At 33.4% G+C, this 25,249-nt stretch overlaps 1 protein-coding gene across 1 annotated transcript in view; it reads left to right on the forward strand.

Moving 5' to 3' along the window:
- Positions 1 to 25,249, forward strand: part of LOC129747563 (paxillin-like) — a 76,394-nt gene that overhangs the window by 9,606 nt on the left and 41,539 nt on the right. Inside the window, exons 2-5 of the mRNA XM_055741844.1 lie at positions 13,321 to 13,454; positions 18,835 to 19,057; positions 19,123 to 19,252; positions 19,320 to 19,435. Of these exons, the coding sequence (XP_055597819.1) occupies positions 13,321 to 13,454; positions 18,835 to 19,057; positions 19,123 to 19,252; positions 19,320 to 19,435 (603 nt within the window). The remainder of the gene's footprint in view (positions 1 to 13,320; positions 13,455 to 18,834; positions 19,058 to 19,122; positions 19,253 to 19,319; positions 19,436 to 25,249) is intronic.

Here is a 25,249-nt window from a genome sequence, read left to right on the forward strand (position 1 = left end):
TAAAGAGTCGCAGCACTGCATATAAAAAGTCTCAGGTTGCTGACCATTGGTTTAGAAGTTTGCATCTTCCTTAAAAGTTGATACATTTTCAAATTGATAGACAAAATATTTTTACTCATAGTTTCATTTTTCTTAATGTAGGTCGATACTTCTACTGTTTTTTGAGTGTGGGTTCAAATGATCTATATTGAACCAGAAAGTTATCAAATGGCCATTAGTGCTTCCCAGCCACCAGCGAATCGATGGGATCTGTCATGATCTTACTACAAATTCCCGAAATAAATCATCCCCGGTGGGGGGTTCCAACAAACATCGGAAACGGAACTACACGTGATTTGCCGCACCAGGTAGCCAGCTAGCTGGGCGGCACAACTCAAATGTTTATGTTCGACATTCGAATCTGTTATAGATGTGGGATGAGGTCTATCCGAAACGATTGTTGACGCTGCACCCGTCTTCATACATAAACACATACTGTTGTTGCTCAATGGCCGTCGAGATCTAAATTTATCATCCGAAATTTGTCATACCGACTTGCGACCGCCCTGGCTCCAGGACGCTCCACTGCTTCACTTATGTAGGTTATGATTGGTGAATCTCGGAACGCACCAAAAATCAAGCGCGTGACAGCTCGATGCGTCCACGCGATTAGTGATGCGCACAGCGTTATTACTCTCTGTCTAGCTCTAGGTTCTAGGGATTAATGCAATTAATTTTTGGCCTGTTTTTATCGAGAGGAAATGTCACAACGATGAGTTTTTTCTTTGTCGAGAATGACTCACATTAAGCGTGTGACAACATCATTATTGGGAAGTTTCAACGGACACTTTTGATTAGAAAAATTATGAAGAAAACGTTGATCAAATTGAAGCACGCAGCGAACCACATTGTAATTTTATAGATCCTCGAATATTGCTAATGTGAGCAGTTGAAAATAAACATCGCGTGCCGGTTCAATAAACAACCGAACAACAGTTGAATCTTATCCGTGTGAGAATCGTTTGTGGGATGTGCAGTATGAGGCCATGATAGGTAAAATATGGTGGTCTCATTGTGCTTACGAAAAAGGAGGTCCAGGGATGCCAGGTGTTTGGAATAAAAAATCAGAGAAATTTGGGAAATAAGTTTGTGTTTGTCTGTGAGAAAGCCTGAAAAATCCTTGTACTCAAAGCAAAAATCAGGGCAAAATCTTTGTCTGAGCAATATCCTAACGATTGGTCAAAAGTCCGTGTTTAAAAAAAGGTAAATCACCTAACAGCTGTAAAAATTTCGGCTTCGTTTCGCTCCCTCTACCGCATCCAACTTTTGTCTATTTTTTGCCAAAGTGAGACCACCTTCTACTTAATAACGCCTTGCATGATGCCATGAGATGGGAAACGCAAAAGAAAAACACTGAGCAAAATTATTAGTATAAATGTGTATAGTCGAACGAAGGTATTATTAGCTCAACCTTGAAAATACGCGTACGCTGGGAAATCGAGCGTATTATTAGAAGGAACTATTATTGGTTTTTAATTCTCAAATTTTATGACATTTTTGTATTTTTATTTTCAATTCAACACATCGATTTTTTCACACATTTGAGTCAACTGGCTGCGGGGGTGAAATTCATTGAACCCGAAAGCCGTAATTCGTTTGATCGCAGATGACATCACTCGATCTGTTCCTCTTCCAAGACAATTAATGAAGAATGGCAACTGCAATTTACTGCATCCAGTGATCATCACTTTTGTTTTCGTTAATTTTTTTCGCCGCACGAGTGCAGGACTGATTGATTGAGAGTAATAAATTGAAGTTATTTACACTACCCCATTTGGAGAATGAAAGAAAGTGACCATTAAAACTGTTTTGGTTTCGATTCAATTGAAAAAGCATGGAAGCAGGAAAAAAAGCTGAAAGAATAAAGACAAAAATGCGTGTTAAAAGTGTGCTTTCATCTCTTCGGGGCAATCCGTAGCTTCAGGTATAAGTTCTCCGCAAAAGGAACTGCGCAGCTCGTGACAAGTTATCCCGGTTGACAACTTTAGTTAGCCCGGTTGTCCTACTCTTCTCGTTACCTTTTTTTATCCGTAATTTCTCACATAGTTCTGCTACCTACGTTCAAGAGTACACCCGGACCCAAAGCAGGTGAAAGTGATACCTTCCTCATATAGGGCCCGGTCATAGAAGAGAAGAAAAATGATATTTGAAGATCCGTTAGAGTGAAATATTTTAGCGACGATCCTTAAGTGGAAACAGGTTGGTCTTTCATTCATTGGTGTGAGAAAACAATTCGAAAAGTCATTCGAAATTTTGTAAAAAATAAAGTGAGTTGAAAAGTCAGAAATTGTAAGTGTAAGAAACCAAACAAGGATAATGGCCAAAGTCACAATGAAGCCACCACACACGGAACCATTCGAGGATTATTTGAGTAAGTGTTGATTTGCATCCTTGACAAAAAAAAAATACACAAGTGATAGAAATTACAATGAAGAAACAAATTTACGAAGATGAAAAAATGGAAAATCTGCTGAATCAAAGCAATCGAAAGATTCCTTTTAATTCAACCACGGTAAATGAAAAGTTCATATACCGGTATTTCGATAGCAACTTACTACCTTCTTCAATCAAATCGAAAACGCTCACTGAAGAAGGTAGTAAGTTGCTATCGAAATACCGGTATATGAACTTTTCATTTACCGTGCTTGAATTAAAAGGAACCTTTCGATTGCTTTGATTCAGTTGAATCATTCAACCATGTAGGCTCACAACACAACGGAGTGGAAAAACTGGCAAAAGTGTAGAAGCTACTTAACTATTGAAAACGCCGTATATGACAATATTCGCTTAAATGGCAAGAGTGCTGATTACAAAAAAATACACAAGAATTAAAAAAAAAATTACAAAAAGACAACACACAACAACAAACAGAGAATGACAAAAATAGCTAAGGTGATGGAAATAACAAAAATAATATTAACAACCAAAAGCGAAAAAAATACCAAAATTACAAAGAAAATGACAAAGAAAGCAAAAAAAATGACAGTAATACCAAAATTTACAATAATGACAAAAATGAACACACTTTCTCAATTGAAGAAATGGCAAAAATGACAAATATTGAAAAATGGCAAAAATGACAAAAATGAAAAAAAGGAAAAAAAGTGACGAAATTGAAAAAATGGCAAAAATGACATCAATGACGAGAATGAAAACATGATACAAATGACAAAAATGACCAAATTGACAAAGAAGCCAAGAAACTAAAATAGACGAAAATTATAAACCAAATGACAAAAATGGCAAAAAAAATGACAACAATGCCAACATTGACAAAAACGGCAAAAATGACAAAAATTAAAAAAAAAAAGCCAAAATTAAATAAATTGATAAAATTATAAAAATTGAAAAATTGGCAAAAATTACGAAAAGACAAAAATTATAAAAATGACAAAAAATAAAATGAAAACAAAATGACGAAAGTTAAAAAAATTACAAATATTTACAAAAATGACAAAAATATTATGAATTGAAATTTTTTTTTAAAAAATGACATTATTCACATAAATGACAAAAATGTCAATCATGACAAATAATTACAAAAACGACAATAATGACTAAAATTACAAAAATGACAACAAAGGCGAAAATGGAAAAAATGACAAATAGGACAAAATCGACTAGAATGAAAAAATTAAAAAAAATAGCAATAATGACAAAAATGACCAGAAAAGACACAAATGACAAAAATGACACAAATAACAGAAAATGACAGAAATGAAAAAAATGTCAAAAATGACAAGAAATTATAATAATGACAAAAACAACCAAATTTAAAAAATTACTAAAATGAAACAATGATTAAAATGACTAAATCGCCTAGAATGTTAAAAATGAAAAAAAAAAACGGACAAAAATGACAAAAATGGCAAAAATGACACATATGCCAAAATTAACACAAATGAAAAAAAAAAATTAGAAAAATTGCATGATTGAAAAAATGAGAAAAATTGAAAAAATGCCAGAAATGACTTTAATGAAAAGAAAATGAGAAAAATTACAAAAATGAAAAAAATGCAAAAAATGACACAAATGTCAAAATTTACAAAAAAGACCAAAAATGGCAAAATTGAAAAAAAATGAAATTTAAAAAATGAAAAAAAAATGTCAAAAATTACAGAAACGATAAAAATTACAAAAAAAGGTAAAAGGCGAAAATCACTTCATTGTAATAAATGACAAAAATGACAAAATTGACAAAAATGGCAAAATTGACGATTATGACTCATATGCCAAAATTGCCAAAAATGACAAACATAGAAAAATTGAAAAAATAGGAAAAATTTTAAAAAATTTCAAAAATGCCAAAAAATGACAAAAATTGATGAAATGACAATCATTGAAAAAATGTCACAGATTACAAAAATGACAAAAATGACAAAAATGACTTAAATGACTTAAATGACAAAAATGGCACAAATGACCAAATTGACAAAAATAACATCACTGACAAAACTGACAGCAATGACAAAAACGATAAATATGACACAAATGATTAAAGCAAAAAACGGGCAAATCTTAAAAAATGAAAAAATAAAAAAAATATAAAGAATTAAAAAATTGGCAAAAATGACATAAATAAAAAAAAAAACAACAAAAATAATCAAAATGATAAAAATGACACCACTGAAAAAAAAGATGAAAATTACATAAAATGACAAAAATGAGTATTACAAAAATTACAAAAATGACAAACACTACAAAAATTACAAACACTACAAAAATGACATAAATGATAAAAATGACAAAAATGACAAAAATTGCAAAATTGACAATAATGAGGAACATTTGAAAAAAATGGAAAAAAATAACAAAAATGGCAAAAATGACAAACATGACAAAAATTGAAATATTGGAAAAAATGACAATAAATAAAATAAATGGCACAGATAACAAAAATGACATAAATGACAAAAATTATCAAATTGTCAAAAATGACATCACTGAGAAAAATAACAATGACAAAAATGACAAAAAAGGCAAAAGTGATAAATATGACGCAAATGATTAAAATTTGGCAAAAATGAAAATAAATGAAAAAAGGACACCACTGACAAAAATGACAAAATTAAAAAAAATTAACAAAAATGACAATAATGAAAAAAAGGACAAAGAATGACGAAAGTGGCAAAAATGACGAAAATTGTAAAAATGATAAAAATTACTTTAATTTTTGTAATTTTTGTTTTTTTTTCGTCATTTTTTTCATGTTTGTCATTTTTGTCATTTTTGTTATTTTTTCATTTTTGCCATTATTGTTATTTTTATTGATTTTATTATATTTGACATTTTTTTTCATATTTGTTATATTTCTAATATTTGTTATATTTGTTATTTTTTTGTCATTCTTGTAATTTTTTATCATTTTTGTCATTTCTGTAATTTTTATCAATTTAATTGTTTTTGTCATTTTTGTTATTTTGCCATTTTTATCAATTTCATAGTTTTTTAAATTTTTGTGAATTTTTAATATTTTTAATGTATGTTGTTTTTCTTATTTTTCTTATTTTAGTTTTTTTCGTCATTTTGGTCATTTCTGTCATTTTAGCATTTTTGTCATTTTATTTTTGTCATTTTTGTCTTGTTTGTCATTTTTGGGTCATTTGTGGATCATTTTTGACATTTTTGCGTTTCTGTCATTTTTGTCATTTTGATCATTTTTGTAGTTTGGTCATTTTTGTAATTTTTTTAATTTTTGTAATTTTGTAATTTTTGTAATTTTTTCATAATAAGTTTATTTTTGTCATTTTTGTAGTTTTTGTAATTTGATAATTTTTGTTATTTTTGCATTTTCGTCATTTGTGTCATTTTTGTCACTTTTGTCAATTGAGTTATTTTTATCTTTTTTTATTTTCGTGGTTGTTGTGAATCTTATAATTTTTGTTATCATTTGTCATTGTTTTAGTTTTTTTCTCATTAAAGTTTTTTAGGTGTTTAGTTTAACAAAATTATTACAAAACGAGCCACAAGTAATGACTGCGGGTTCCAATTTTAATTGTTCAAATTGTTTTTGGCTGGTGTTCAGATAATAGCAATGAATCGAAAATTGTCTTTCAATGTACAATTTTTAGTCTTAGATAATGGAATGAATTGTCCCTTCGCTTTGCACCTTTGACACTTTGCAGCTGTTCAATGTGAACACCAACAACACCAACACAGTTGAACAAATAGAACTGTTACATTCATTTCAAATTTTCAAACCTTGATAACAATACTTTAGGCAAGGATAGAGCAATTTTAGATTTGAACTTACCTAAAATTCACCTTTTTCAATTTTCTGAACTTCGGCTTAATTGAAAAAAAAAAACGATGAGAAATGCATTTATGGAAATAATTTTTTTTTTTTCAAAAGTATACAATGCTAACGTAAATCTTTTAAAAGTGAAAAGTAGGACATTACGATTGCGACCATCAAAAATCAATTCAGCTCCACATGAAATGCATCCGCCTCATTCTGACGGCCGAAATGGGAACATAAATACTCATAAATCTTGAATCAACGTGGAATCCCCATCCATCTCACGCACGGCTTCAAGTCTTGCGGGGTCGCAGTTCGATTTGATTGATTGGCAGTGACTTGTGGAACGTTCCCACTTTAGCAAATGGGAACATTTGTATCTCATTTCTCCGGCAAGCGTTCCGTTCTTTGGGGACTCCTGCTGTTGCGGTAGTTTCTGTACTTTTTCAATTAAATTCAATTTTCCTTTTTTTCATACTTTCAAAATAGTTTGAAATTATACTTTGAATATCCTCAACAATCATCATTTTCGAAACTACTTACCCTAAATCAGTTGTGAAATTCAAATCCCATTAGCAAAAGCAGACAAAGACCAAACCGTTTCCGAAAACATGACTCACGATGGGTGACAAAAGTGTACTATTTTTTTCTTGCTCGCACGAGATCGCATTGCATTATTTATATTTTCTGACACGTTGTCGTCCGTTTGAAAGATTCAATTTTGTCGCCCTTTGTGGCGCCTTCGCATAGGATTGAGAATGAGGAAAATATGGTAACAATTTTAAAGGAAAAAAATTGGCTCAAGATATGCCTAATTGTTTAAATGTGGAATCAATTTGACGGATTTCAAGGATTTAAACTTGAAGTTTGCTCAAGCTCAAGAATATAACCTAATAATCATAAATCAAACTTACTGTACTATGAATTATAATTTCTGAAACCTAAACGCTATACTTTGAGCTCTAAACTCTAAAATCAAAATACAGAGCTTCGAGCTCAGAATTGAAAAAAAACTCCGAACTCGATACCCACAATTTATTGTTCTAAAATTTGAACGGAAAATTAAGTTCCAGAACTGTGAGTTGCAGACTTTTTATTTTTAATGCTGACCTTTTTTTATCAGAATTCTGAACTTCTGAACCCTGATCTCATAATCATGAACTATGAAATCATAGCTAATAATACCTCTGAACTCTGAATCTAGACGTCGGACATTAGAATTCGGAAAAACTTGAACACTTAGAAATTTTTTCACTGAACTGCAAAGTCTGAATTTTTTACTCAGAATTATCATCTCAGAGCTTAAAACAAAAAACTTAGAATTTAGATCTTAGAATGCTCAATTCGTAACTCAGAACTGAAAACTCTGTACCATGAACTTGTAGTCAATGCTCTGAACTTAGAATTCAGATCTCTTAAATCTAAGCTTTGAACCCAAAACTCTCAATTCTAAACTGCAAAATCTTAGAATTGCTCTTTAAACTCATGAGTCATCACTCAGAATTCTTAGCTCTGAACTCAGTACAAAAACACTGTACTCTGAATTCTGAATCCAGACCTTCTTATTCTGATCCATGTACTTTAAACTGTGACTTTTGTTCTCTGAATTTCACAATTTTAGCTGTCAACTAATAACTCGTAACTCAGAGCTCAGTGATCAGTGATCAGTGTTTATAGATCTGAACTCTGAATTCTGAACTGTCATCTTCGAACTCATAACTCAGAACTCAGAGCTTAGAGCTCAGAACTCTGAATTTGGAACGCATTACTCATAACAGAAAACACAGAGCCTAGAGCTTTGAACTCTGAACTCTGAATTCAGAACCCTGAAGCTTGAACATCTGAATTTCAAATTTTGAATTCTGAATTATAAACTCTGAACTCTGCACTCAAAAGACAAAACTTATAAATCAGGGCACTAGATTCCTAAAAAACAGTAAGAAGTTACATCTTAGAATGCTGAATTCATAACTCAGATTTCAGAGCTCAGAGCTCTCAACTTTTAACTCTGAAATCTGAGCTCTGAGCTCAAAACTATCAATTCGAAACTGTATAATTTCAAATTGCTCTTAAAACTCATGAGTAATCACTCAGAATTCTTAGCTCTGAACTCAGAACAAAAAACTGTGTACTCTGAATTCAGACCTTCAAATTCTGATCCCTGATCTTTGAACTGTGACTTTTGAACTCTGAATTTCACAATTTGAGCTTTCAACCAATAACTCAGAATTCTGATATCATAACTCAGAGCTTAGTGCTCAGAGTTTATAGCTCTGAACTATGAACTAACTGATTACTCAGAACTCAGAGCTTAGAGCTCAGAACTCTGAATTCGGACCGAATAACTCATAATACAGAACACAGAGCCTAGAGCTTTTAACTCTGAATTTAGAATTCAGAACCCTGAAGCTTCAACTCAGAACTCAGAATTCTGAATTTTGTACTTTGACTTCTGAATAATAAACTCTGTACTCTGCACTCAAAACTTATAAATCAGAGCTCTAGACTCTGAACCCTAGACCCTCTGAACCTTGTACTCAGAGCTCATGACTTACTCTCCACTCAGATGTTAAATTTCTGGTCTTAGGTCTCAGGATAATTATTCCCAAGCATTACTCACTCAATTGCCAAATGTTCAATTAATTCTCAGTCTTGAAAATTTAATGATATTTTTATAAAAGTTGACAGATTTTGAAAAATTTAAAAAACGACAAAATGGACAAAAATGTCAAAATTGTCAAAAATTATCGAATTTAGAAAATTGTAAAAATGAACAAAATTCTCTTAAATGACAAAATCGACAAAAATGAAAAATTTCATGAATTGACTATATTGACTCAATTGACAATAGAAAAAGTTGAAAAATTGACTTAACCGTCAAAAATGACAAAATTGAAATAATGGCCATATTGAAAAAATTTCCTAATTTGACAAAATCGACAGCATTGACAAATTTAACAAAAATGAAAAAAATATAAAATTGGGTCAATTTGACGAAAATTACAAAACTGATAAAAAATTGGTCAATATTTAAAACATGTCAAACTATTGAAAAATTGACAAAAACGAATAGACTGAAAAAAAAAAACAAAAATTTCAAAAATAATAAAAATGACGATAACGATCAAATTATTTTTTGTCATTTATGTAAATTTTGTTTATTTTGTTAGTTTTATTAATTTTGTTTATTTGGTTAATTTTGTTGGTTTTATCAAAATGGTATTTTTTAAAATTTGGTCAATTTGGTAATTTTAAACAATTTTTTGCATTTTTTTTTTATGTGTGTGAGCAGGGAAAAGCCCCTGGGAGTGGAGCTAAATTCAAGCCACTTCTCCCAAAGGCATAAAACCTCCTCATCACTCTTTTATGTTTTTATCTTTCCAACTATTTTTTCAATAATATTTTTGTACAATATTTTCATTTTCAATTTCGGACTGAACATGATTTTGAAAACAGTTTTTTCACTAAAAACTTTGATTGGGTGGTTGAAGGTGGCGCTGGTGGTGGTGGTGGTTTGTCTTTTTTCTCATTTTTGTCATTTTAATAATTTTTTAATTTTTTTTTCAATTTTTTCATTTCTTACAATGTCCTCCTTTTTGTCAGTTTTGTCATTGATGCTAGTTTTGTCATTATGGTCAATTTTAATATTTATGTTATTTTAGTATTTTTTGCTATCTTGTTTATTAATTTTGTAAATTTTTCGATTTTTTTTTTTCAGTTTTACTAGTTTTGGCAAATTTTGTTGTTTTGTTTAAATTTTTTCAAATCCATCAATTTTAACGAAAATTCAATGAAATTGAAATAAAAATTTTAAATTGACAAAATTGTCAATAATAACTTAACTGGTTAAAATTACAAAATTGAACACTTAACTTTATCGACAAAAAAGCCAAAACGACGAAACTGAAACTATTGACAAAATTTTTTAAATTATCATAATTATCAAAATTTTAAAAATCTATTGTTAATTCGACCTTTTATTGAACCCTACGTTACTGCATCGTATTTTACTCTAGCGATTGTAATTTCACCAAATTAATTGTAATTTTACGAGATAGATACTCTTTTTCCTTCACTTCAGAGGTCAATCCGGACAAACATTGAAATATTTGAAATACATGGTTGGGCATCTTTTTTTTTTAAATTGTTTTCTTAATTTTTCTTAAGTTACCATATACTGTAACTTCAAAAAGAGTTCATTGAGATTATACTTAGTTATTTCAAAAAATTTCATAGAATCGGGATCATACAGGATATTCCAGGATCCAATAATTTTAAAATCACCAATTAGTTGCTAATAAAGCTATTTATATGAAAATTATGATAATTTTTTTTTAAATTTTAACACTATATACAATTTTTAATTTTTATATTTTCAAATAATTTTGGAGTAACTGCGTTAGAAATTCTTTATTCATAATTTGAAGGTTCAGAATTAAGAAAACTATCATTTGTTTATGCCACAAACGTGGTAAAGAACAAGACAAAAATAACAAGAAAAAAAAATCAGTTAGGGTCTAACAGTTTCAAAAAATTGATTTTTTTATTTTTTTTATTTTCTTATTGTAAAACATTTCAAGAATGTTGTGTCAAATTTTCAAGTCAATTGAAGCAAAACTGTAGAAATTATAGGCCTTTATCTCCTCCTATCTAATACTGCAAGAAAGCAAGAGCAGAAACTTCAAACGCGTTTTTCTCGAAAGCACATTTTCAAAGTCCGTGGACATTGTCATTTGAAAACTACTTATCCGATTCTTTTCAAATTTGGAACATATTTTCTACATATAAAATACCAGACCTAAACATTTTTCTTTTTTTTTTTACTTTGGGGAGATTTTACAGATAAAAAATGGCGGATTTTTTCGTGAAAAATCGTAGTTTTTACTTCAAACAGCCACAAAAATTTCATAAAAATTTTTTAAGTTAAATAAAAACTTTGCGGTCCAGAAAAACATCTATTAAAAGTATTTTGCTCTGGTTTTTTGACTTCATAACAATCAAAGAAACATATCTCGTATACAAATACCTTCCCATGCCATATTTTATTAAATTCGCTTGAAGGGGTCTTAAAAACATTTCTCGTACTCAAATACCCTCCCATGCTCAATTTGTTTCCATTAACTCGATTTGTTTTCCAGTTATGCAAAAAAAATTAAGGGAACCCCTCTCTCCCCTTCATATCACCCTACTGGAAAGAGGAGAGATCTCAAATAATTTGGGAAATATATCCAAATACTCTCCCATGTCAAATTTGATACCATTTGCATTATCGGTTTTCGAGTTATGCAAATCTTTGTCTTTTGTTTGAAAGGCTGTCAATAGGAGGGGTCAAAAACCATACAAGGAATCTTCCTCGACTTCCAATACCCCCACCTGTCTAGTTTCACGCTAATCGGTTCAGTAGTTTCCGAGTCTATAGGGAACAGATAGACAGACAATCAGAAATTTATTTTTAAAATAGAATTTTTTTTTCAAAAAAAAAAAAAAAACAAAGATCGAACGACGTTTTTGTAACGACAAAAACCACGATATTCTGTGAATTGATAAAAAAAAATCTAGACTGGCTCTTTTCCAGTTCGGTCGTCTTTCTTGGTTGCATTCGATGAGTCAGGAATTGGCTAATGTGCAAACCCTTCAGCAGCTTCTTCATGGATGATGACGGACTGGACTGGACATGCAGCTTTACCCCTCTCGAAATACCTACCGAAATCCAACACGGCACGGCACCGCAGATAGCGGTTGAGAAAGGTTTTTTTTTTAATTCTTATTGAAGCACCTAGCAGGTGGAATCAACTTGTTTGATCATGAATTTTTGTTAAAATTTCATCGAAAGCAGAAGAAATTTGATATTGAATGTAGCATCTGAACAAAGTACACTTTTGGCATATTTCCAAAAACATCACAAATAGTAATTGAAAGATAGTTTCTATTTCTATTAAGTATACAATTTTATGTTATTAACATATCAAGGTATATTGTATGAGTTTTGACTAATTTAAAATACGTGACGAAACCTTTCAAAATAATTTAACTCTTCACATTACTCTTCACATAAATGGTATGTCAAAAACGGCATAATTTCAAGTTTTTACACATTCATGACATAATTTTTTCAAATATTGGCATCAATATCTAAATTGTATCACCTTCATTATTGTATCAAAAATTTCTCAAAATTTATGTTGATTCCAAAACAATTTGAAATTTTCAAATTAATCAAGACAACTTCCATACTTTTCTCGCAATTTTCCGTAGATAACTCCGTTTCGCATGCTCGTCATTCGTTTTGACCAATTCCAGACCGTCGTCGTCTTCGTCGTCGTCGTCATTGGGTGACTTATGGTTTAGTATTTTTTGCAACGATACACGGCGGCGGGTTGGTTCGTCAGTTAGTTAGTTAGTATTGCTCTCGAGTGCTGAAAGGGCAATCCCGTGTAAAATTCTCTTTCTCCCGAACGGTCTCGAAACTGTCCACTTAAGTTAGACGTCTGATTAAGCTGGAAGAAGGGTGTTCGGAAACGTGCTGAAGTGTGATTTTTGCCTTGAGTTTAGTCAGGCACATCTGTTTTAAGGGATAGTTTTGTGAAAATAATTTTTGAAAAAATTGAAAATAAACCAAATATTTTAGTAATGCCTGAAGAACAAGTGTTAACGTATGAAAGTGTTGCGGAAAATTGTCAAGATTATTTAGGTATTTTGTTTTGTTTTGTTATGATATTTTGACTGTACATGAGCTTTTGAATATCTTACTTTAGTACAAACATTTTTTTTTATTTCTTGGTATCAGCAGTTTGTAGAATCCATTCATTCTATTTTTTTTTTTGTCGAAAGACACGCTGTCTTAGTCATCTAAACAACCGATAACGAAAGCAAAAAGATAACACCTCAAAGTTGGAGCCCCATTGATTTACAATCTGCTGACCGAACTGACGATGAAGATGGGACGAGCATACCAGCTCATCCACATGCCAGTCAACATGTTTTTGGAATTTTTCAACACCGACTAAGCGCGTATTTTTTTTCCTATCTTGTTTACATTCCAGATGCTTTGCTTGCTGATTTGCAAAACACAGTTCCGGGCCATCATGGTCAGCAGCATGTTGGAGGCGGGGGTGGATCGTCGGTTCCAGGATACGGTAGCCTGAACGGTGTCCGGAGTAAACAGACACCGAGTCCGGTGAGTAACGATAATCTTAGGCATCGTCTAGGAATTCAAATTAGAAAATAAGACACCAGGTTCGACTTTTTGGGCAATTTGATGTTCATATTGGCTGGTTTTAGGAAGATAAATCGCTTTGCGATATTTGTGAGTGCAAGAGTCCTTTATACGGTGACTTTTATTCGCCAATGGCGACCGTCAGAAACTAGCTTTTCCTTAGAACAAAATCTTGTATTGTTCAAAGTGATACACAAAGTTACGCCTCTGAAATCATTTATTCAGAATTTTTTTATCAGAAAGTTTTCGTGTGATGAGTGTCGCGTCTGCTCATCGAGGACAACAAATGCGAACGTGAGACGAAAATCGTTGTACATCCAAATTGATTCATATTCTGTGTTTTTAACAATCTGATTTTTTTTTGTCTCAAAAACTGTGTATTTCACAGTTCTATGAGGTTATAATTTGTTGAAACTCAAATCTTAGCTATTCAAACAAATTATTGTTTCTCATGTGAATGCTGAATGGTTTGTTTTCATCTCGTTGATAAATTTATTAAGCGGAAATTTTAGTGAAACATTCTCTTTTAACATGAAGTTCATATCTCATCTGAATTCCCAAGTAATATTATCATATCTATTATACAAACAGAGGTGCTTATTTAGAAAAATCTATAGTTTGTATTTTTTTTATTTGCAGTTCATGGGCAAATACATTTATGTTTGATTGTATTTAAAAAAAAATTAAGACTCCAAGAATTACAAGACAAGGTTTGTCTCAAAACGGGTTTCAGCGTTATTCTTGAAATAAGACGGTTTCGAACATGTTCGAAAAAGCTTGAAGCTCCCAAGTTTTTTTTGTCTTAATTTTGTCTCAATATTTTTCTAACACGGTTCATTAATAGAAAAATGGACTAGAATGATTACTACTAAGGAAATCCAAAAGAAAATTTTCAGCAATCGATGAAGGGATTTATAACTTGAAAAAAAATGTAGAGCTTCAAGATTTCAATCAGAACACATTAGACTCGTCTGGAAAGGATTTGCCGAACTGAGCTGAAAATGATCAAGTTACTGTTAAAGATGGCCTGATGATCGATGGTTTTTGTATGGTCTCATTTTTTTTTACGAACAAATCAATTGTTTGAAAAAGAAACTGTTGTATTAGACCAAGTCGATTTAGGATCATTTTTAATTTCTCAAAATTTGGGGTCTAAAAAACTTTGTTTTGGTTCAAAATTCATCCATTTTTTTGCAGAATTTTTAAGCAACGTTCACATGAGTAAATTTCAACTTTTCAGTTCGTGAATATTTTGTTTGGCAAGACGGGTTTCGAACATGTTAGAAAAAAGCTACAAGCTCTCAAGTTTTTTTTGTATAGGTGGTCAATATTTTTCGAAAACGGTTCATTAACAGGAAAATGGACTGAACTTTCTAAGTAGAACTTTTTAACGAAAAAGTCTTCTAGACCCATCGGAAAATTTAAAGCAACTGATAAAGGGATTTATAACTTTGAAAAAAAAAAGGTAGAGCATGTCTGGAAAGGATTTTCTGAACTGGGCTGGAAATGATCAACCTACAATCGAAGATCGATGATTGTCTCGAATTTTCACAATCGTCAATATGTCTAAAACGCTAGTTTGGGTTTAAAGTTCATTCATGTTTTTTTTGCGGATTTTTTAAGTAACGTAAATTTCAACTTTTCGGTTCGTATGGGAAAATTTAACATTTCGTTCGTAAAAATCATCATAACTTTTGTTTCTTCCATGAAACCGAGCCAGATGTTAGTGTCAATTTATAAATTCTTTAAAGGAAATTTTCTGCCGACTGTAATATCGTATGTTGTATGTCAATTGAACTTACGATCTTTCCTCCTGAATCTTAAGAATTTAAATCAGAAACGAAACAAAAATCTAATTAAAAATGGATCTTAGTATGGCTAAAGGGTGATACGGTCAAAATTTGGTCAATATCAACTTGACGTATTTCTTTCAATTTTGCATTTAAAAAACCTGAACACCCCTCATTTTGAAGGTCTGTGTGTGTATAATGTTGCTCCTATTTTGATTTTGGAATTCACTCTTCAGTTGTCAAAATGCCGTCCAAGGAAGAAGAGCAGCGTATCAAAATTTTGCTCGCGCATCGCGAAAATCCGAGCTACTCGCACGCAAAGCTGGCAAAATCGCTAAAAGTTGCTAAATCAACCGTTACAAATGTAATTCAAGTGTTTGGGGAACGTTTGTCGACAGCCAGGAAGTCTGGATCGGGGGAAAATCGAAAACCGGAAGCCGCTGAGACGACAAAGAGAGTTGCCGGTAGTTTCAAGTGAAACCCTAATCTCTCTCTCCGAGATGCCGCAAATACGCTGGGTGTATCCTCTACAACCGAGCATCGAGCCAAAAAACGAGCCGGATTATCGACTTACAAGAAGGTAGTGACTCCATATCGCGATGATAAACAAAATACGACGGCCAAAGCGCGATCCCGGAAACTGTACACGACGATGCTGACGAAGTTTGACTGCGTGGTAATGGACGACGAAACCTACGTCAAAGCCGACTACAAGCAGCTTCCGGGACAGGAGTTTCATACGGCAAAAAGAAGGGCAAAGGTAGCAGATATTTTCAAGCACATGAAACTGTCAAAGTTCGCAAAGAAATATCTGGTTTGGCAAGCCGTCTGTACCTGTGGCTTGAAAAGCAGCATTTTCATAGCTTCCGGGACTGTCAACCAAGAAATTTACGTGAAAGAGTGTTTGAATAAACGTCTGCTGCCTTTCCTGAAGAAACACGGTTGTTCCGTACTGTTTTGGCCGGATTTGGCATCTTGCCATTACGGTAAAAAGGCCATGGAGTGGTACGCCGCCAACAACGTGCAGGTGGTTCCCAAGGACAAGAACCCTCCCAACACGCCAGAGCTCCGCCCAATTGAGAAATACTGGGCTATTGTCAAGCGGAACCTAAAGAAGACCAAAAAAACTGCCAACGACGACCAGCAGTTCAAGGCAAACTGGCTTTCTGCAGTGAAGAAGGTGGACAAGGTGGCTGTACAAAATCTGATAGCAGGGGTTAAGCGTCAGGCCCGGCAATTTGGATTTAGAAATGCGGAAGCCAAACTGAATATTTTTTCTGAATTTAATACTAATTAAACTTGAAAAAGAAATTTAATTTGATTTTTTAAATAATCGATTTCACCGATTTACACGCGTTTTCCCTTGACCAAATTTTGACCGTATCACCCTTTACTTCTTTCATTTTCGCCAACGCACTTTGTGAAATGTAGGGAAAGTACACGATTTGTGCACGATATTTATGTGCTTTTTCGGGAAAATGCTTCTCATTGTTACGAATATTATGAAAACTGGAGCTTACGATACACAGAGTTTTTAGTGTCAACAACAACACACAGCAAAAATGAGCAGGAATGAGCAGGGTTGTATCAAAATCGTGCTTACACATAATGGAACAACCTATATTCTAATCAAAATAATTTATGTCATGAGTGTAAAATGTTTGTTGTGTGAATATGTGCACGAATAGTGTAATGTATGAATATGTGTATAGTTGTAGTTGCTCTGTACACCAAGGTTGCCGAAAAAAATCCTTTGTTTTTTTAAAAAAAAAAAGATCTTTAATTCTTTGATTTCACCCAAAAATTCTGTGACGAGATTCTACCATGTTTTTTCTACGATTTTCACAAAAAAAAAACATATCAAACATTCACAAATTGGATTGATTTAACAAATAACTTGTTAAGAATCATTAAACAGTACTAATTTTCAAAATATTTGAGTACCTACACAATTTCAGAAATCTGTGAAATCTGTGAAAAAATTACAAAATTCTGTGTTTTGTGGCACAGATTCTGTGATGATAATTTGCTCAAAATATTTTCTGACATTAGCGATTTTTCAGTGATTTCGTCAACCTTGCTTTACACCTTAAAAGCATATATTTAAAAGAAAGCTCATTATGCCTCAGAGTGTTCTCAACTTACCCCACACAGTGGCTGCATTTTTCAACGTTACTGTCAACTTTTAATGTTTTCAACAGGAAAAAAAACCAACTGCTCTAGTGTCTGAAAACAATCCAGTGATTTCTTAAAGTTGGCCATCATGCCCTTATCTCTCCTGAGTAGCTCAAGGACCCCATTTCACCCTATTTTCTTCGAAAAGAAACCGTTTCAGGTGTGAGATACGTATGCAGAAGCTCTGGCAAACCTGGCGTCTACTTTATGAGTCATGAGCATTTTCACGATTGGTGTGGAGTGCAAATTAATCATGGGCGGCAATTAGGAAATGGGCCAGACGACGTAGAAATTTGACTTGATGTTTCGCCAGCTGGTTTAAGTTAGGAAATTGATGTTTTTGGTTCTTTTTTTCGAGTATATAAGTGGGACCAGATTTTTTTTTTAAATTTAATTAGGCCGGAACAAATTCTAAATCTTTCTTTTGTCACTCGGAGTTGGAACATCGTGAGGGGGGATTATAAAAAAACAATGCGAAAAACAAATTAGTTGTAATAAATCGCACGAAAGCTCGTATGCAACAATATTGCATTCATTGCAAAAAAACCTATTAATTAATTAAGTTATCCGAAAATTCAATGAAATCAAGAATGTAAAAGGTAAAATAACTCCCATCTTCCAATATTTGTTTTTGGTCTTGTAATCTTTCGGATATTTGATTTTTTTTTCGAAATTTACATAAAATACTTCAAACTTAATTTATTCCCCCTTTAGGTTTTTTGGAAATTTTGAATGGGCGGACAAAAGTAGAAATTGAAATTTGTTCCAGCCTTAATGCTTTATTGACATGGATGGACAAAAATATAATTCGTTTAAATGGTCATGATTTGGCTTTAAAAATAGAAAAAAAAACCAATTCAAGTTCCTAAAATTCAAAACAATCACTTCGGGAAAAACAATCGTTAAAATGTCATCAGCAGCGATTGAAGAGGATAGATTTGGCAACAGTACAAAGTTATTTCAAAAGTTCGTCCAGGCGTCGTCTCAAAGATTAAGTAAAGCATCAACTTTCACACTGCTCTGCTCAAATATCTTTGACACATCGTTAAAAGTTAAGTTGTGTGATTGAAGTGGCACCACAGTAGCGTTGAGCGTGTTTTTTTGTTTCCTCGCCAATTCTTTCTTAGCAACACCATTCATTGACGCATCGTAATCGTTGTTTTTAAACGCCATAAAGGCGCGCTTCCGATTCGGGGAATCCGGCAGTTCAATGTTTAGGTTGCAAAAAAAAAAATCAACGATAAGATGAATAACGTATAACGTTTATGATTGAATTTTTTTGCAGTAATTTTTTTTCGAACTCAATGTATTCTCCTTATTCTCCAGTTATCTTTCATTTATCTTACAGTTATCTTTTTATTTTCTCTTCTCCCCAGCAATCCTATCAAACCAAAACAATCACAGAAACACGAACGACGACGCCCGCCAACGGCTACAATGGATCGTTGCCGCGTTCGACGACGCCCCACCAAAACTCTCTGCCACGTGCTGCCGGAACGCCACAAAAGCTGCCGGGATCCACTTCCGGAAACCTCTCGGAGCTCGATTCGTTGCTACAGGACTTGAGCAGTGCCCGCTACGGGAATATCGTTGAGAAACGTGAGTATTGATGCCTTTTTTTTCAAACTTCAATTACAACTTACTGTTATTTGCTTCTTTTTCAGAAAATCAACAAAACAATGGCACAACTAGTCCTTCTTCGTACGCCATCAATGATTCCATCAAACGGCCCTCGGTCGATAGTTTGTTGGATGAGCTGAGCAATGCCAATCCCATCTATGCTGTTCCCTATGGGTAAGGGTCCAGTAAAAGCTAGATTATATTCAAGCTCAAGTTACAATTTTTTTTCTCTTAATTTTAGTAATCAATCGGCCAATGCCGCCGCCCAGCAACCCGGTCGGCAAGTTACCATCACAGTTCGGGAAACTACTACCGAGAAAATGACCGGAACGCCAAGTTTGAACTATCAACAGCAATGTAAGTCAAATTCAGTTTTAAAGTTAAGCAGTAGGGAAGATAAGGGCATATTGGGCACCTTAAGGAGGACGTTTTTTTAACCATAGAAAACAGCTATAATATGTGAGTTACATCATTGTTTCGTGTTCAGACACTAAAAAAGCCTATTTTCTAACTTGCTGAAACATGAAAAAAAACGTTTGAAAACTCATTTTAAAGTTTTTGCCGAAACCTGAAAATCAGTCACTGTAGGGGCATAATGTCAAGCAATAACAAAATAATGTATGTCTGTTTGTAGAACAAAAACAATTCACACACACTTATACATTATGTTTCTGGTGCTTTGTTTGGCGGATGAGTATCAGTAGCCGTATAATGCAAAGATCAAAATAATCGATCATGAATGGTTAATGAAAAAATCGCTTCGACCAGGAATCAAGCTCGAGTCTGCTGATTACCTCTACGACACCTTACCAATAGGCTAAATTGTCAAATGTAAACTAGTCAAGCTTTAGCTCCATAATTCAGTTGACTTCATCGAGTTGAAGTCGCTGTTTGATTCTACGGCAGAAAATGCTCAGCGTGCCCCGATCAATTCAGTTAGCCCCGAGTCAACAAGTTTAAGTAAAACACCTTTTAAAATTGATTATAGTGAATCATCAAAAATTTAATCATGGTGAAAATTGAGGAAAAATGTTTACATCATGTTGCAGTGCGTACATTATAGATCAAGACGATTTAACGATCATAAGAGCTTATTTTCCGGGGCTCAAAAATTATAACATTTTTGTCACTTTAGAAGCCAGTTGTTTATAGAACGTCTTTTATTGTTCATCATAGGTAATTCTTGCATTGAGAAGTCTTTGCTAGATTCACATCCAGTTATGTTCGTCAATGTGAAGCGTAGTTATGTTGCTAATTTGAAGACTAGAGTTTAAGATGAAGATTTATATCCCAAGTATTCTCAAGTAGTAGGCCAGCGGCTTTGGTTCAATGGTTTCTTCCAGAGGCGCTGGCCTTTTGACTTCCCACAGTGGTCCGAAAGGGCAAAAAGTGGAACTTTTTTCCTAGCGCCTTTGTCTTTCATTTTAGTTCTAAAGTGTCTTCAGAACATTTGTTTCTTCAAACACTTGAAAGCTCTATTCAGCGTTATAGAGGTTCTATTTTGAAAGTTATTCAAAAGTTCCCTTCCAAGCAAGATTGTCCCATGTAGAAAAACAAGCAAGCGAAAAAACGCGATTAAAATTTGTTCTGTTTATCGGATTTTCGTTAAATTTATGGCTCCTCCGCACAGTGGTTCAAAATCAAAAAAAAGTTGGCAAAAATTAATAAAAAGTTAAAGATTGTTAAAGATTGTATGTGGAATGTTGAAAAAAAAATTGAAATTGATTTTTTTTTCAAAGCTTGCTATTATTTTATAATTATCAAAACGGGATTTGAGCATTATACTGGAAAATTGAACTTTTTTTTTCAATTATATATGAATACTAGCTGATCCCGTACGAACTTCGCAGGCGATTATAAAAATGTGATAAAATAAGATTATCATTTTCAGAAAAAAGTTTAATATTCCTTACACTGAATAAAAAATAACAATTCAGAAAGAGTATTCTTATTAAAAAAAAAATTGAAAACCACCGGATTTACAACGTATCTGTTTTTTTTCCAAACCCCGTTCTTCAATTCGTACGTTTACCATTTAATTTCCACAAGGCCGGATTAAGGGGGGGGGGGGGGCAAAAGGGGCAATTGCCCCGGGCCCCCCGGCTCAGGCCCCCCCCCCCGAGTGAAAAAAAAGTTTTAACATTACTTTAATCATAATACTACAAATCTATGAAAAGAAATCAAAACTAGAAAATCGGAATGAAAACTTGAAATATTACAACAAAAGAGGCCCCCGTGAAATAATATGTAGAATTGTTGTTCTCTTACATAAGTTAAGGGGGCTCCCTAGAGTAAGAAGGAAATGAGCTCTCCCGAATTTTGCGAGTTGAGAATATCAAAATCTTGGTATTGAATTTCAAAATTTTAAACCCGAAATCTGGACAAAAATAATGTTAACCGAATTCGAAAAAAGAAACGTAAAAAGTTAAGAAGGGTATTAGGCAAAAAAACCTGAAATTTTCATTTTTTTTTTCGAAACATACCAGGTAAAATAGAGAAAAAACATCTCCTCATTTTCATTACATACAAACGTCTTGCACAATAATAATGTTTGTTACTACGCTAACTTTCCCAGTAATGGCTGCTGCAGTAAAATAGCAGCTAATTCCGCCAAAACTAAAGCATTTTCAACTGATTTCACCAAAATTTTATCCTCTACTGAAGTAAGTATCCTGAATTCAGCATATCATTTTCCATATGATCGTTTTCAAATTATCATAGAAACGATCTCATAGTTGAGTTGCTAATATCATTGAGTGATTCTCTTAACATGAATATTTCTATGTTTTTAATCTTATCTATTTCCAGATTCAATTCATTGAGATTTTCAAGACTTTCGTTGCTTCTTCAGTTACTGAAGTTCAGATTCATATTATTTCTGAATTTTGAGAACTCAGGATCTTTGTTTAAGGTACTGAATTCATATGGATTCCTTATCTGAATTTTTTCAATGACAACTGATTTTGTGCTTTAAGCATTTAATCTCTATTCTGATTTTTTTTTTTTGAATAGATCATTTTTGCATTCAAACCCCTTTGGCTTTGAGGCCATCGAATGAAAATTTTGCCAATTATCAATTCAGAATATCAATTTGATTTTTTTATCTGATGCGAATCATATTCATAAACATCTTATGAAAATGTTTATTTTTTCAAAGATATAAAATTGAAATTCTCATTTGATGCAATTTCTGCTTTGTTATTTGATATTGATATTTTGTTTCTCAAACTTTGATATGAAACTACGATTCAGATTTGAGAAACTAAATTGTGGTACTAAATATATAAATATAAAATCATTTAAAATATCTATTCGGTAATTTTTCCTGAACCAGAGAATTTAAGTTGGTAATAAGGGTATTAAAAAGATGAGATTTTATTTATATCTTTATAAGAGAGACTTTCAGCCTTTGGCAGGTTCGCCTCTTTAAAAATGAGAATTCAATTTTGCATTTGTAGCTCAAATCAGAGCTTTCATCTTTTAGAAATTTCTAAACTATTCCGCAATGTTTGCACGTGATTAATTACAATTTTCATTTGAAGATACCAGAAACTATCTTCTACGCAGACAACATGGCTATTTGAAGACAGTTTACTGAACTTATCTCCAGTTCTTTAACACGTATAAAAGATTTTATATTCTCTGGGACAGCATTTGAAAAAAAAAATCGAATCATAGGGGCCCCCCGAGAAAAATTGCCCCGGGCCCCCCGATGGCTTAATCCGGCACTGAATTTCCACAAAAATGTCGAAAAAACTGATGCTGCTTCATGAGAATGACGCTTTTTCGTTATAGGACTATCTGAAATTGTATACCCACAATTCTCAATAAATAACTGTGAACATTTTTTTCTCATCGATCCTATGCATTGACTTCTAACTCATAATTCTACATGTTCAGGACTATCCCTGATGGAATTTAATGATATCATCAGATTTTCTCATGCCAATTCAAAACACTATCACACATTCTATCGACAACCACTGGACTGTATTTTACTCTAATCTATTACAAACTATGGCCACTCTGGCCTCTGGCATGCCCATTCCAGGTTTCTTACACTGGCCATCTGGCCGCTTACTTTAGTACCTTTCTCTGAGGCGGTTAATCGGGAAAAGAGATCGAGTCCAGACCCAACGTTGGGTCGATCCCTTCAGCCTTCGTCCTGGGCGCCGACATTAGCCGAAGGGTTTTGGGCGCACATAATAGCCGTTAATTTAAGAAGCATGGCGATTCTTTTACTGGGCCTTTTAATCACACAGGGTTTCCAGGAACAACCTGTTCGTTCCTAAACACTACAATACGGATCAAATCGTCTTACCTCAAAAAATCCCGTGTGCTTATTTTAACATCCATTATATTGACCGTCTCTTAAAATCCTGATGCGGAATTTTTAATCTCAATCCGATGCATAATAACGTCAATATCTTAAAACCATAAACAGTAAATATGGACAACCCCTTTTTCAGACCCTTTACACCCAATTTGATAACTGAAATCAATTGCACGTCGCTTAAACTTCCTGGGTGGCAATTTTAATCTTAATCTAGTAAATAATATTGTCAAAATCGCAAAAACAGTGATTAGGTATTATGGACGACCCCTTTCACCGACTCGATATAAAAAATTTTATACCTGAAGAAGGCTGCCCGTCTTTTAAAATCAACATGCGTGAATTTTCATTGAAATGCAATGAACAATAACGTCAGTATCACAAAAGCAGTGAACATCTAATATGGGTGACCCCTTTTTCCGGCCCCTTACACAAAATCTAATACCTGGAATCAAATGCCCATCCCTCAAAACACCCATGTGCAAATTTTCATCTCAATCCGATGAATAATAACGTAAATATAGCTAAAACAACATTTGTGTTGTATGGACGACCCCTTTCAAAAGGGGTCATCCGAAAATCTAAAAACATGTTTCATCATTCCCGGTCCTAATGAGCACCCATGCAAAATTTCAGCTCCCTAGCTCTTAACGCGGCTGAGCCTATTGAAGACAAACATACAAACGAACAAACAAACAATCAAACAATATTATCTATATATATAAAAAGCAATTATCTGTGTTTGTCCTCTATATACTCAGCCGTCTTAAGAGCTAGAGATCTGAAATTTGGCATGGATGCTCATTAGGACCAAGAAAGATGAAAAATGTTTTTAGATTTTTGGACGACCCCTTCTGAAGGGGGTCGTCCATACAAGACAAATATTGTTTTCACGTTATTGACGTTATTTTCCGTCGGATTGTGATGAAAATTTGCACATGAGTGTTTTGAGAGACAAGCAATCGATTACAGTTATCAAATCTAGAGATATGGGTCGGCAAAAGGGGTCGTCCAAATCCACTGATTTATGTTTATGCGATTTTGGCGTTATTATACACCGGATTGTGATGAAAATTTGCACATGAGTGTTTTGAGAGACGAACAATCGATAACAGTTATCAAATTTCGGGTCAAGGGTTGGCCAAAGAGGTCGTCCATATTCACTGATTAATGTTTTTGCGTAATTGGCGTTATTATACATAGGATTGTGATGAAAATTTGCACATTAGTATTTTGAGAGACGAGCAATCGATTACAGTTATCAAATTTAGGGTTTGAGGTCGGCCAAAGAGGTCGTCCATATTCATTGATTAATGTTTTTGCGATATTGGTGTTATTATACACCGGATTGTGATGAAAATTTGCACATGAGTGTTTTGAAAGACGAGCAATCGATTTCAAGTTTAGAATTGCGGATCAGAAGTAGGCTGAAGGAGTTGTCCATATCCAACTTTAATGTTTTTGCGATGTTGACGTTATTCTACATTGGATTGAGATGAAAATTTCCGCATAGGAGTTTTGAGGGACGCTCTTTTGTTTCAGGTTTCAAATCTTGACTCAGGGGTCGGCAAAAGGGGTTATTATCTGTTCACTGTTTTTACGATATTCTCTTGATTGAGCATAGAATTGTAATGAAAATTGGCACATGGGAGTTTAACAGAAAAGATAATTGATTTCAGGTGTCAAGTTTTGAATCGTGGTCAAAAAAAAAGGCCTTAGTTGCTCACTGTTTTCGCGATATTGTCGTGATCATGCATCGGATTGAGATGAAAGTGTTCAGATGAGGGATATAAACTATGAGCAATTGACTCCAGGTAGCATGTTCCGTGTCAAGGGTC

This window comes from Uranotaenia lowii, chromosome 2 (assembly GCF_029784155.1).
Source record: "Uranotaenia lowii strain MFRU-FL chromosome 2, ASM2978415v1, whole genome shotgun sequence".
Lineage (NCBI taxonomy): Eukaryota > Metazoa > Arthropoda > Insecta > Diptera > Culicidae > Uranotaenia > Uranotaenia lowii.